The following is a 15,128-nucleotide window of genomic DNA, read 5'->3' as shown; positions in this document are numbered from 1 at the left end:
TTGGCTGCAGAACATACTAAAATAAATTTCTAGGCATAACCACTGGCATTTCTGGCCATTCTGAAACCATTCGGAAATAATGAATCCATGGTAAATGCATGGTTAGTGCTAATGAATAATGTTATGGGGACAGAGGATATGGCTTTATCTTTATTCAATCTGAAAATCACCTACCACTACCTGCTGTCCCTGCCAAAGTGTCATGGATTTTAGTTCTTCAATATTTCCCAAAACCTTCTGAGTCCATGTATACTATATTAAATAGTTCAGAATAAAAATTGGGAGACTGTGCTGTAAGAAATACAAAAGTACAAATATTGTAATTCAAGATTTTTTTTATTTCTGAGATGAGGTCTCTTTTTTATTCTTCTTTGTGGTACTGTTCTGCTTACTTTATTTTGGCTAAAAAAATGCTCCTTTCAGTCATAGGTGTGGACTTCTAGCTGGAGCTAAGTGCATGTTTGGAAAACATTCCTTAGAGCCTACAAGTACTGCCAACTTTAAAGCCACCTGAGCTTCACCATGCTTCCAGTACTTTGTGTGCTGAATTAATACCTCCTTCCTGGAGATATTTAAAAGATGGGAAGACGTAGTGCTTACTGATATGGTTTAGTGATGGTTTATGTCAGTGCTAGGTCAATGTTTGGACTCGATGATCTTAAATGTCCCTTTCAACCTAGACAATTCTATGATTCTATGATTTCCCATATATACAAGAATTTATAGTTCAAGAAATGCAACAAGAAAAGAGACCTTCACACTGTTAAAGCTGCACCACCTGCAAAGGGCCCAGGAAAAAAATCCTTTCTGTTTGACAGCTGTCATGATTAATACAGTTATGGGGACTTCAAAATCTCCACAGGGCATCCCTTGTCCTTACCTCTAAGCCTTTGCATGAGCAGTTGGCAAAGGAAGAACAACAATGCCGCTACTAAAAGCCTCTCCTAGTTGATTATTTGTCCTAGGACATAATGTATCTGTGTGGCTTGGGCATCTCTGCATCAGTCGCATGATGCTGTCATGGGAGAGAAAACTGCCAAATCACACGCAGAAAAGATGGACCCTTCTCAAAGACTGCTCCCAGGAGCAATCCTCCCTGGTTTGTTAGTTTTTTTTCAGACAGCTTAAAAAGTTTCAGCACTGCCTCCTTTTTCTTTTCCCATGTTTTGAACAAGTTGCCCTGTTTTAAAACTATTTTTCAATCTGCCTTTCATTTTTTCTCTTTCCAAACACCAGGAGACATTGTCAAAGAGCAGACTGTGAAACAGAAGCAAAAATATGACAAATTGAGCTGAACAGCGTAATCTGGGTTGTTTGCTTTGTTTTCCCCTGTAGATGGACAGAAACATGATTACAAATCAAAGTATATCTTGAGGAGAAGGAGGAAGGCAAAAATACTGCAGGATATGTTGATGGCTGTAAGAGATCTGGCCCACAGAGACTAAGGCTGCCCTTTTCTAATTAGAGTAAACAGTGACGTAAATTCCCAACAGGAAAAAAAAATACAGCTGTAGCAATACAGCTTCTTCAGCAAATGGGAGGCCTTTTGCACGGATTAATATCATTTGAGTCTCTGTGTCAGAAACAGGATATCAAATTCCTTGTGCAGGGATGGTGCATTAATCACACACTTCAGAAGGGTCTTTCTGAGCTCATGAAAGCCTCATGCACTCCTGGGAAAAATGTTTTATTGTGCTGGAAGCCATTCGTGGAGGTCTATGATCTGAATGTGCAGAAAAAGCATTCCCTGGGGAGAATTCTTCTCAGTCTTTGTTTTTTAAGGATCATCAGTGATTCTTAAACTCAGAAGATCTACTTAGCAGTACGATCTTCAGCAAATCATGAAGAACTGACCAAGAGCTCACACAGAGCCTATTATAAAAGAAAGGGAAGGAAAAAGAATTCACATTAAATAAATAAAATAATAATCAAGAACACAGGGAGTTCCTCTCCCTCCAAACTATTCCCACTTGTCTGCAGAATTATCTGTCTGTTTTGACACAGAGAAAAGACAGATGTACATCTTTTCTAGCCTAACGTGGAAGTCACTCATACAGCCATGATAAAAATGTAGGTGGGAAAGAATTAAAACGAACCACAGCCATAAGCTGAAATGATACAAAACAAGCAAATGAAAGAAGCGGGCACATCATTGTTTATTTTTTTAAGGAGTACTGTAAGCAGAAGAGGAACAATATATGGTGATTCCATACAGCAAAAATTTCTTTTTGATTTTGTTTGACAGTTTGCTAAAGCTAAGATGTTGATCCAGGAGAAAACATCAGTGGCTGCTTGAGCCTTGCAAAACTCAGTGAGACTTGATAGCTAAATGCTTTAAGAAATGTCCTGGTTTTGCTGCACAGGGCCAATTTCCACACATTGAAATACTCAGCTCTTGACTATGGTGAAATTTTTTACTCTTGCAGTATTTGCAGCACCCTGCTAGCTATGAGAAATGCCAGAGCTTCAAATAGAGATGGTCAATACTCGAGAATCTAGTTAGATCTCTTAACAGTGAGTTTTGTATCCTTAGGACACTGAATCAGAAAAAATGGCAATCATTCATTATGTTTGCAACTAAAATCCTATCTAAATCTATTAATAGCATGGAGCAGAAGTACTCTGATCTTGCAGAGCACTAAGCCCTGTGTTTGTGCATTGCAACCCCCTAGAGATTGTCCTTGACTTCCTTTAAGTTTTGGGTGAGTTCGGAGTATTTTGAACATCAGAAGAGCCCTCACCACTGTGTGAAAATGAAGAGGATATCACCAGTCTTATAAAGAGTTGGTTAAAATTAAGAGTCCTCAGAGTCTCCATCAAAAATTAACTGTCTAGCCTACAGTCACTAGCAACAGAGCTATCTTATCTTTTTGTAAAGGCTCTTGAAAAAAACCCATTGCTTGTACCCTGCTTTTTAAAATTGATGTTGCAAATGACTGTCTGGGATGGACAACAGAGGCACCATCCTCAATTTAAAATATGAGGCTTATAAAATACGATATTGATTTTGTGAATATCCACGGAAATTTCAATGAAAACAAACTTCATAATTTGAATAGGAAAGCAGCATGATCTTTTTGGATTATTCTGATCTGTCCTGTGACCAAGAAGCTGCAATATCTGACTTCACCTTCGTTGCTTTTCCTAAAATCCCCAAATTTGATTAGTTCACGTAAAAACAAAGAAACAAGCAAAGTCCCCCAAAGCCTAACCCTTTCATGCTTGATTGTGGCAGCGTATGTCTGAACTTGTCCTGGTCTACAAAACTGTACTTGGGGGGTTGTGAAATTTAATCAGCAGTTTATAAGCAGCAGTGATAACCTAGCATTTTTTAATGTTAATTGTAGGGTTAAACCATGAAAAGTGTATTCAACAAGGTGCTCCTATTTTATGGAATTGTGTGTGCTGAAGAGGGAGGAAAGACACCATTTCTTTCTTGTATGTCTGCATGTCCCAAACTGGGATCAGGGAAAGAGAATTATTATTGCATACTATCTTTTGTCTTATGAAATTTGATCTGGTGTAGTATGATCTAGCTCCATATCACCATGCTTATTAAAAAAGTTCTAATGGATTTTTCCACATTATTATTACAAATGCTTTCTGCAAGTGCCAAGTCTCAAATAATGAGGTTTTATTTATTAATGAGAAGTTCAATATTGATGTCTTCTAAGTAACACACAAAGAAACTGGGCATGAGCATGTGGGGAACTATCCTCATGTAGCATACATCATTTTGTGCTTTTCATGTCAGTAAAAACAAAGTGTTTATGATACTTTCCTTTTTCTATTTGGTATGCTTTAATATTGCTATTTGTGCTGTTTGTATGTAGTGATACCTTACACTGAAAAAGGAAGAGGATGTGCAAGAGATTCGTTGCTGTTCATAATTTGCTCATGAATCAGAAATCGGAGTCAGACATTGTCATGAGAAAGTAATTTCACAAGCTGGTTTAGAATAACATAAAAAGTACAAAAAATGTAAATCACAAGAGCTGCTGAAAGCTTTCAAGAATACTGTCTAACACAGGACTACACCATGACTCTTCTGAGCTTGCCTTTTAATTCCCTTGGAACGCTGAAGGGAGCTCAGCCTTTGAGCTCCAGGGAACATGCCTTCTGCCCACTCTTGCATTCATGTCCCCTGATTGTGATAGTCTTGTGTTGGATCAGCTTGGTTTTGGGGTTGTCTTTATAAAGAAGATCGGTCTGTCTGTTGCTTCTCAGTTCAGCTTCTAAATTGGCCAGAGAATTCTCTGTGAAATTACATTATCACCAATTTACACGCTTTACAAAACATCTCTGAATTGAACTTGCTCACCATACCCCAGTCTTGGATTAAGCTGTGTTCCTTTAGGTGATTAGGATGAGTGTTAAAAAGTCTTATACTAAATCTCTCACAAAGCCCAAAGAGAAAGCTAGAAGGTTCAAATCTTTTCTCAAATTCCATTACTGTCCCCAAAGGAAGAACAAAACAGAAAATCAGTGCAATGGACTGGCTAGGAGAGCTGGCAGCCACAGAGCCTGCTCTATCAGTTATAACAGCTATGATAATCTGTGCAGAATCCACTACTAAGTGCAACAAAAGCAGAAGCTTCTCAAATGAGAAGACAAAAATTACTCCACATAACCAAGGGCAACCCCAAATACACTAAAACCAGCACTGCTGCTCCTGTGCTATGGGTACCTCCCATAACACCCCATTCAACTATGTAAAGACCATTTCACCAACAACAGGGTAAGATAACTAACCTTTGAACAAACTACCTTAACGTCCACTGCAGAATATTTATCACACAGCAATACTTAAGAAACTAATTTTTAAAAAAATAGATCCTATTGTGATAGACTGTATAAAAATAAAATTAAAATAAAAAGGCAATGTTTGCCACAAAAAAAAAATGTTAAAAGGATGAAAACTGAACAAAGTTGGCACCAAAGCTTCACAGTACTTAAAACGGCTGATTTTTGAAATAGATAGACTTGGAGAATTTACACATCATGCCAGAAAAAAGATACAGAAAAAGAAAAGAAAAAATTGCAAAGAACAATTTGTCAGAGGAATAGAAAAATAACATGTATAAGATACTGTCTCTATTGCCTCACATTAAAACCTGACAGTAGATTTCAGATCAGCAGTATTTTAAGGTACGTAGGATTAAACGGTAATACATTTTCAGATCCAAACAGCACTCACCCAGTAGTTTCAAATCATGTATTCTTTGAAGAGCACAGGAATGCAAATCACGTATGATCACATGTAGACTATTTTCATGGACAAGCTATTGCTTAAATCACAGGAAAATAAATTAAAAAATGTAAGAATTTACATTTACTATGAGGGTGGTGAGACACTGGAACAGGCTGCCCAGAGAAGTTGTGGATGCCCCATCCCTGGAAGTGTTCAAGGCCAGGCTGGATGGGCCTTTGAGTAATTTGGTCTAGTGGGAGGTGTCCCTGCCCATGGCAGGGGGGTTGGAACTCGATGATCTTTGAGGTCCCTTCCAACCCTAACCATTCTATGATTCTATGATTCTATAAGAACAATTTTTAGAAGGGGCTTCATGGGTAATGCAATATGGACCAGTAATCTCTACTTCTGTTATGGAACCAGTAGATAGAATGAAAATAAAGAACAGAAGTCAAAGAACGGTCTCTGAAAAGGGTAATGCTTTCTAAGCATTGTGGTTTGCCCTGCCAAAATTCACGAGGGACACTGATAAAGGTAGATTAGGAACCTCTTAAGGTTACCTCTTCTAGGAATCACCTCTTCTGGGATCACCAAAGATCCCAGATAAAGTTCACATGAGTTAAGAAGATCCTCCCATGGACTGATGACTGGTTAACAGAGAACGGTCTGATAACCTGTCCATGTAATGGATGAAGTACCTGTGGAATCCCTCAGGAATGTGTGCTAGGGCATGAGTTGTTAGGCAAACCCCCAGGTGAACAAGATAAAGGGTCAACCATGAGATGACCAAGTTTGCTAATGAAAATAATTGTGAATGATCACTAAAAATGAAACTAACTGTGAAAGCACTCGAAGCTTTGGCAGATTAAATTCAAGTTCAGTAAAAAAGAAATAGCATCTGTGGGAGAAAACAATTAATTATATATGCTAATTATACATGAAAATGTCTTCCATATTAGCTACTACTATTCAGAATGGTTAGTAGGATTGTTATAGGCATTCCTCTGAGAATATCAGCTCAGTGTGCAACAACAGTTAAAAAGATTAATGGACTATTACAGAAATGAAGAAAAAAAGAGAGAACATTACACGGCCAAGTAGAATCCATTTGTGTCCTGATCATTATGTGTAGTCCACTCGATCTCAAAATAGATAATTATATCTCATATAATTAATCTATTTATATTAAATAATTTATTAAACAATGTTACATTTTATTAAACTACACATTTGTTTCTAGAAAATGGATATTACCAAAATACACATGTATATATTTAAATACTACTCGCAAATTACATATTTCTGCACATTATAAAGAAATATGAATATATAACCAGTGCAGAACCAGAAAGAGGACAGAGAAGGGAAATAAGGATAACCCTTGTATGGAGCATCTTTGATAAAAGTAAAGATTAAATAAAGTAGGACACTATGAAAGAGGCAAATTATTATGACGACAGAGACCTAAATTACAGAAACGATGGAGAACAGGGGTAAATAGTAGTAATAATTTCCTGTTTCTCAGAGTGGGGAAATCCAGAAGCAGTAAAAATATTGCACCAAGGGTATAAAAATGAAATTTATTCCTTATTTTCCACTGTGGAACTCATCCCATTAACCAAACGTTATCAAAATGGCAAATGTGGGTCAAAAGACCCTACAGAAATTACTGAAGACTGGCTAATTTGAGTCATTAGACACAATAGTCCACAGGCAACATGAGGGTCAAAGAGGTTCTACAATCCTCTACAAGAGGGTAACCTTCATCTGCTTCTTGCACTCTTTCTTTCAGTATTCAAAAATAGTTCTTCCCTGAAACAAAAACTGAGTGAAGGAAATTTTTTGCTTGACCAGGTTTACAGCAGGTCCAATGTACTTACAGATGGAATATGTTGATTAGGGGAATGATCATGTTCTAAGAAATAATAATTGAAATAATTTATATTGAACAAAAAAAGGGAAGATATGAAATAGAATCTGTACATTGTTTTTAAAAAGACTACTGCATGGCTTTCCATAAATTTTACCACATTTGCCAAAATAGGAGAAAAAAGGCAGAATTTTTCTGAACTTGTCACAGGACCTAGTCAAGACAAATAATGATTAGATCTCTTCTCAGGCTGGTCATTACTTGTTAGATTGATATAGAAAGTATTACAACAATTACATATTTTTTTGGAAATCAGAAGGGGTGATTTTTATGCCTAAAAAAAAAAAAAAAAAGTATTGCATGCAAACATAGATTGATAAAAGCCAGTGATCCAGACCATCTTAAAGAATTGACCTCAGGAAGACACATATCTCAAGAGGTAGTATTGTTTTATGATAAGGGACCATATTCCAATGGTCTCTTCTAGATTAAGCAAAATGTTTTGGTCATTTGACCTTGATAACAAAAAACATGACTCAGTCACAACTAAGCCTTACCTTTTACTCTTTCTGTGCACTCACCCTTAAATCCAGCTCATCTATTCCCAGGAGCATCATCCTAACCCTGATCTACCAGTGCTTCCAGGACTAGATCCTTCACCACTTCCTGCTTGACCTGCAGCTTTCTCCCAAATATGAGGCATAATCTCCTCTGGAAAACTTTGCCAGCATCAGGACTAAATTGCACAAAAGACCCTCACTGTCATCACCCCCAATCCTCATATGGCAATATCACTAAAATCCAACAATAAGCCAGCCATAAACAATAGGTCCTTGCTGCTAGAGCAGATTTGCATCTTTTGGCCTCTGCCCTAAAACAAGAATTGAAATAATTTCTTATTTCATTCCACAAGGTAAATCATGTTATGCTCCTGTTCAAAAGTGATTATTTAATCCAATCCTGGCCCTAGCCTGACAAGGCCCATCAACCTCTCTGCCAGCTGGCTGCCTGTACATACATTATCTCCTGCATGTCCTTGCAAGTCTCAGGAAGTCTAGGCTAAGCCCCAACCTTATTTTCTTTTGTTAACCTGGATTCTAATCAAATGCATTTCTCTCACCAGCAGTTTCTGCCAGTGCCAGATCACAACTGAGATAAGGGTCTGGCTAGCTCTAGAGCCTTGTATAACTCAGCATCCAGTTTTGAGCTCTGCCTTGTGGAATTTTTGGAAAATTGTTGGCCAAAATCTTAATTTCAGCAGTAACTCTGCCCAAGGGAACCCAGTCCACACCATTTCTAAATCGGCCAGGTGTAGTACTTCCAGCCACCAGCACAAAAAACCAGCCAGGGAATCTCTTCTGGCAGCAGCCCCTAACCAAAGCTTTGTAGCCCTAGCGCTACAAAAAACATCAATACAAACCCAATCCTAACCAAAATACCTCTAAGAGCCTCCAGACAAACATGTATCTGATCCAACTGTACACATTCCTGATGCAAAGCTGTTGGTCCACACAGCCAGGCCCTATGAACAAACCTTCATCTTGATACCAGGGCTTGAAAACCAACATAAGACGAGTCTAGCCGAGATCTAGGCCAATAGTGGTTTCTCCTGCAACCCAGCCCCAAGTCTGAACAACACTCTTTGCTAGACCTTGTTTTAAATCCACTGGTCTTTGCTGCCACACACCTGAGCCACAGGGCTAGGGCCCTAGCTATGTGAGAACCACAGCCTGTAAAAGAAAAGCTAACAGGCTCTGCTTTGCCAACCCCAACATTTCCCCTTCAGTAAGCCTGTAACTCAGGTGGTTCACTCAGGTGGCTCCTATTTGCAGCGCTGACTGCTTTAGCTGACCAGTGTTGACTGTTAGCACTACCTTATCAGCTGTAGACCCCATCTGACAGAACTGATTCCTCCTGCTCAAAGGAGTGCAGATGTGGGACTTGAAATGGTCACTCAGACAGTATCGACAGAGGAGCCTTTTTAACACAGACAGCTGAATATGTGACCTTGGCAACACAGCAAATCAGTGGCAGCTCGGACAATAAAGTCTAGTCCACCTATGGGATATTACTGCTCAGTTCTCTAGATCACAGTGTCAGCCAGAAAGATTTCCAGGTGAAACTGACCTTCATTTCATGATGATTTTATCAAACATGACCAATTTTTCTTTTAGAAAAAAGGCATTTCACATGAATCAGAATTTTGTATTAAAAACATCAAAACAGGGAAATGCTCAGAATTTAGGAACAAAATTCACGTTGAATTTAAGTTTGCAGTCATCTTTTCCAGATCTTCTGCCTTTCAAACATTAGAAGTTTATAACGTAGATTTATAATTCTCAAACGATGCATAGAAAACATAAGAACATGAAAAACTTCAGTTCTTCTCCTGTTTTATGATAATACCTTTATTTTTTAAAAGGAGATTTGTTTTACTGAATTTTGTCTTGTCATTTACATATCTTGTGAAAAAATTGCCAAGAGTTTAGCACACAAGGAATGTACCACTGAGTATTACAAAGTCAAGCTATCCAGCAATTATACAATTCAGCTCCTACAGGAACAACATGAGCTTTCTTCTTCCAATTTTAAAGCCCTCCACGTCACCAATAAAGAAGCTTACATGTCAACTCCCACATTGAGTTTCTACTTCTGAATTATATCCAGGTGTCTAACGACCTCTCTGATTAAGAGCATTCAGGATCAATTGGAAAGGATTATAACAGTCATTCTGGAGACAATGATCCTAAAACTAAAGTTCTGCTACATCTATAAATTCATTTACATGTATTTGCATAAAAACTCCTTTGTCCTAGGAAAGTAAATTTTGACACCCAAAGAGATCACAGAATCACAGAATCTTCTAGGTTGGAAGGGACCTTAAAGATCATCTTGTCCAACCGTCAACCTAACTGACAAAAATAGACACCCACACAACAAACAAGGAGCATCATCGCTAAACCATACCTCCCAGCACTACATCAACCCGTCTTTTGAACACCTCCAGGGATGGTGCCTCAACCACCTCCCTGGGCAGCCCATTCCAATGGCTGAGAACCCTTTCAGTGAAAAACTTTTTCCGAATATCCAGCCTGAACCTCCCCTGGCGCAACTTGAGGCCATTTCCTCTTGTCCTGTCGCCTGTGACTTGAGAAAAGAGACTGACCCCCACCTCTCTACACCCTCCTTTCAGGGAGTTGTAGAGAGCAATAAGGTCTCCCCTCAGCCTCCTCTTCTCCAGGCTGAACAACCCCAGCTCCCTCAGCCTCTCCTCATAAGACTTATTCTCCAGACCCCTCACCATCTTTGTCACTCTTCTCTGGACCCGCTCCAGCACCTCAATGTCTTTTTTATGGTAGGGGGCCCAAAACTGGACACAGTACTCAAGGTGAGGCCTCACCAGCGCTGAGTACAGGGGGACAATCACATCCCAAGTCCTACTTGCCATGCTGTTCCTGATACAGGCCAGGATGCTGTTGGCTTTCTTGGCCACCTGGGCACTCTGCTGGCTCATGTTCAGCCGACAGTCGACCAACACCCCCAGGTCCTTTTCTGCCCGGCAGTAGATCCTACTACAAGGAAAACTTGCTAATACTACAGAGAAGCCTTTCATCTGATTTTTTAAAGAAAAGTACTTTACCTTCACAAGCTGAAAGCAAAACAGTCATGGCTATAGTTATAAAGTATGGAAAGCAGTTCCCAAGTCTAATGTAACTGAGAGTTATGCATGCATTTTGGTACTCCTATATGATTATTATTTGTATATACTCTCCTATATCCTGCAAAATCTAACAAATGAAGCTAAAAGTTTTGTTAGAAAAATTTTTAAATAATATCCTTGTTACATGAAGTATCTAAAGTATCTTCTGTAGTTTATTTTTAATTAAATAACTAACTGGAATCAAATGCAAGGAATTTTCAAGTGCCTGATCCAAGGCAAAACCTACTGCTAACCTTAGAAAAGATCCTATAACTCTGAACAGGGGTTTTGTTTGTGCATTTTTCTATATGCACTGAAGACAACTGACACGACAACGAATTAACACTTGCTGAGCCATGCTAATCTGACTTTCAAAAGGTGCAAACACATAGCAGAACTATTAAAATAGTTTAATCTCAACTGAGCAGTGTCTGTTCTGCCTATTCCTAGCCAGCTTGTACACTCCTGTTGGCCAGACAGTCATCACATAAGCAGAGCACTGCCTTTGATTTACCCAGCGCTACTTACCTTGCTTTGATAGGGAAGGAAATGTGAGCACCAAGGGATACAGGTGTTTTCCTTGTCATAAAAGATAACAGTGGAAATATCAGGAACACAGTCCAAGCCTCCTGTTACCTTTGGTTACATTGGTCTACATGACCAGCTTTCCCCAACGGATATGTTCTTACTAACCAGGCTGCCTTAAATCCATAGTAATGCAACATGAGCAATACCGTTTACATTGCACTGATGTTCATCATCTGGATATCATCTGTAGCACAGGTAAAAGTGTTTTAGACATTTTGAATTGACCAGCATCTGTTTTATTGAGGCATTTTCATTCTAACCTTCAAAGGGAAAGGAATGTATTCTTCAGGTCAGGCTTCTCCTTGTGAACCAGTCCTGCTATTTCAGCTTGCTTTTTGTGCTGCTAACATGCCAAGATGGGTAGGGAATAGTCCACAGGGCTCTGCTACTTCCCAAGCTAACCCATTCCAGCCCAACTTAACCCAACCCAATTACTTATTGCATTTTCCAGTTCACTGTTCAAACTTCTAGCTGCCATCAGCTCTAGGTTAAAGCAAATGTCATCTGCCTCTGGGCCCCATGGTGAAAAATTTATGTAGTCCTGGACATGATACAGGTTTTACAGTTTTACAGCTGAAATCCTTCAGGTTCCTTGGACCTACTGGAAAAGGATTTATTTTATTGTAATTCCCAAATGTTCATTTTTGTATGTGTGTTTTCCCACAGAATGTGTGCATTGCTTCCAGCAATGTGTTTTATATTACCTGGAAGAAAAGAAATGCTCTTATGGGAGGAAACAATTTTATTCTTATTGCCAGTGCAACACAAAGCAGAACTTCAAAATGACACCATGACTTCTCAAGCAAAGTCATCCCATTTATTTTGGAGCTTGGGGACATCATTTTCCACTCCCTTACCGTCTTCTGTGTAATTACACTAGTATAAACGCCACAAATTATGGGCCAAAGATACAGACTTTCTTTCTTTTTGCTTGTCATAGATGAAGCAAACTGTAAGTCCTTGATTTATTTGTACCTCAGCAGCACATACAGAAAGTAATCTGCCTTTTCTCTTTAGGGCACACATTGGGTATGCCTTTCTTGGCATAAACTCAGTCTCTTTCCCAGGGAGCGTCAAATGAGTCTTTCATCAGATATTTAACTATAAAGTATTTCATGTAGAATTCAAGAGCTAGCCTGGACTAGGATTTGTGGTATACGCCTACTGGAAAATTAAGACCTACAAAAATCTCTCTCATCTTTCTAATGCATCTTGTCTACTTTATGTTTCTCTAGGAGATCAATGGACAATGACCCTCACCTTGATAGTGAAGTCTGCAGTGAGAGGCCCAGATATTCTTAATATCTCCTTGTCAGAAAACTTCTGGAAGTCAATACTAGAATTTTCCACGAGGAAGGAGCCTGTGGAGCTGAGGCTGTTTTCACTCTTTACACCTTGGAGGGTCTTGGTTTCCAAATCTGACAAATAAAAACAAATTAACAGGAAACTAAAGTATGATAATTTGAAGAGTAAGTAAAGGCAGAAGAAGAAAACCTACACAAAACAGTTGTGGTGCAGATTTGCCTCCTAAATTAGTGATAATAAAACTTTTCTTTTCCACGGTTTATTCATATTCCCATACTTTTTTCTCTTCCATCTGCTTTTTGGCTTTGTTCAACCCGTAGATTTCTAGCTCTGCATTTACCTCCTTGCCATAGTCATGTTCTTACTCTCTTCCAGACATATTAATCCGTTCCTAGTTAGGCATATTTGCTATTGTTTAACTGACTCTCAGTGAGTCACGCTCCTACATGGAGCATGACTCAGACCTTCACCCACGAGTGCTGGCTTTGTTAAGTTCCTGTTCCCTCTTTCAGTTCAAAGGTGGGTCACTAACCACATGTTGCTGTGATAGACAATTAACTGAAAGCAAGACGTCCAGCAAAGAAATGTCAGTATGACAGCAATCCTGCCTCCTCTCCAGAATTATTCTGACCCATCCCAGCCGAGTAGGAAGGGAAGGCAAATGAGTCCTCCTGAGTTCTCCCTCTGGCTCTCTCCACATTCAAAGGTCCCAAAAAGTGGGCATTACTTCAGATACTTCAGTAACAATCAGCAGTTACTTCTGATTGTTAAATCATAATAATCATATCAAATAATTTATTAAATGGAAATCAACAGTTAAAAAGTAGATCTGTTCCATCACCTAGGTAGCCTCCCCACCAACTCCAGATTACGTTTTGCAGCATGTTCACCAGTAAACTGTTTCTTGTAGTTATTTCAAAGTGACAACACATTTCATCATGAAGGATTGCAAAGCTGTAGTTCTTTCACATGTATTTGTGAAATTATGCACAAAATCTCCCACACAAAGGGGCAGCTAAGGTAAAATGTGAATTAGATGGAGAGGTGCTATTAATCTGTGATGGAATCATACTTTCAGAGACAGTAAATGGGAGAAATGTTTTTATTAGCATGTATTAAGTCGTTAATTATAGGGGGAAGATAATTGCAGTAATTAGGCTGCTTTTCAGGATGGATCTTGGGAATTAATTCATGAAGGAAGTTGCTGAGGCAGTACACTAAGAATTTGATCTGTATTAACGAATTCCTTGGTTTTCAGTCAGACTGGTCTCTTCCTTTGTGATGCACTCGGCCATATATTTATTTCTGGACAAGGCTGCATGCATTAGGGATAAAGATGGTTTTAAGACTTGTGTATATATAATTGGCCTCCTGTTGACTTCTCCCACAACCAGAGTTCACAGGACAAAATACTGCCCCCACCCCCCACCTGATTGTAGCTCATACATATATAAAATCCTTTGATGGGTGAATAGAAAGATTCATGGAGACATCTGAAACAAGAAAGAGGTGTATTTGGACTTATTCATGTTTACACAGAGCAGTTAACCTAAATCTCAACCAGTGACTCAGGCAGACCTCACTGCTTCAAATCTTTTTGTCCTGGAACGTGATATGGCCCAAGCGAAGACAGCTTTAGATCAACCTTCCCTGCTAAAATCTCATTTCTCTCAAAGCTGCCTTATAGCTCAATTTCACTGAAAAAATAATAAAAATACGAAATTTTTCTACCTTGGAAGAGAACATCTATACTGGGAAAGAAGACAGGAGAGAAAGGAAGAGTGCAAATCATTTACTGGGAAAGTAATAACAACCATACTGGTGCAGTTCAGGAATACCCGAAGGGCCACTTAAAACTGAAGTACAGGCAGCATTTGAACTTTTAAGAAAACATAATATATTTATTCTTAGTTTATAACTTGTAATTTGCTGGTCTTTATTCACAGCTTTAAACCCAAAGAACCATAAAAAGGTTGTGGCATGTTCACTGCCTTCTCAACACAAGCAGTGTGCTACAGAACAGGACTGATAAAGCACCCTTATTTTGCCACTCAGTATAAGTTCTTTGGCCAAAAGAAATCTGGAGAGTGAGAAAGATTTGGTGTTTCACCTCTTTGCTGGCACTAATGTTTGTATTTACACTGACAAGCACAGAGGACTTTTAACTGATCTGTGCTGCAGTAAGGTCCCATTACCTTTTGGAAAAGGAGTAGGGGAGCACTACTTATAATAATTTGTGCTTCTGCGAGGTTACACAGTACAGTTTGTGTTTTTTTTCTGACAGTAAATCCCATTTACCAACACTCTGGTGATCATTTGCTGCTGATTAAAACAGAAGCATCTTGTGAGTAGCTAATGCGTTGAAAGGTAAGACAGAGGGATTCAAGGAGTTTCTATTCATGAAATAAATGGATTTGCCTTCAGCTCTCTCAGAATATTCTCCAATCCTGAGACTCTTCTCCCAGTTAAGAGGT

General features: G+C 38.9%; 1 protein-coding gene across 2 annotated transcripts in view; it reads right to left on the bottom strand.

Moving 5' to 3' along the window:
- ADAMTSL1 (ADAMTS like 1) overlaps nt 1-15,128 on the bottom strand; it is a 208,822-nt gene that overhangs the window by 119,141 nt on the left and 74,553 nt on the right. For both annotated transcript variants that reach the window (XM_014952589.1, XM_014952590.1), the window contains exon 7: nt 12,610-12,767. In XM_014952589.1, the coding sequence (XP_014808075.1) occupies nt 12,610-12,767 (158 nt within the window). The remainder of the gene's footprint in view (nt 1-12,609; nt 12,768-15,128) is intronic.

Source organism: Calidris pugnax, unplaced genomic scaffold, assembly GCF_001431845.1.
Source record: "Calidris pugnax isolate Ruff unplaced genomic scaffold, ASM143184v1 scaffold208, whole genome shotgun sequence".
NCBI lineage: Eukaryota > Metazoa > Chordata > Aves > Charadriiformes > Scolopacidae > Calidris > Calidris pugnax.
Note: the sequence above shows the minus strand (reverse complement) of the source record. Positions and strands in the feature narration are given on the sequence as shown.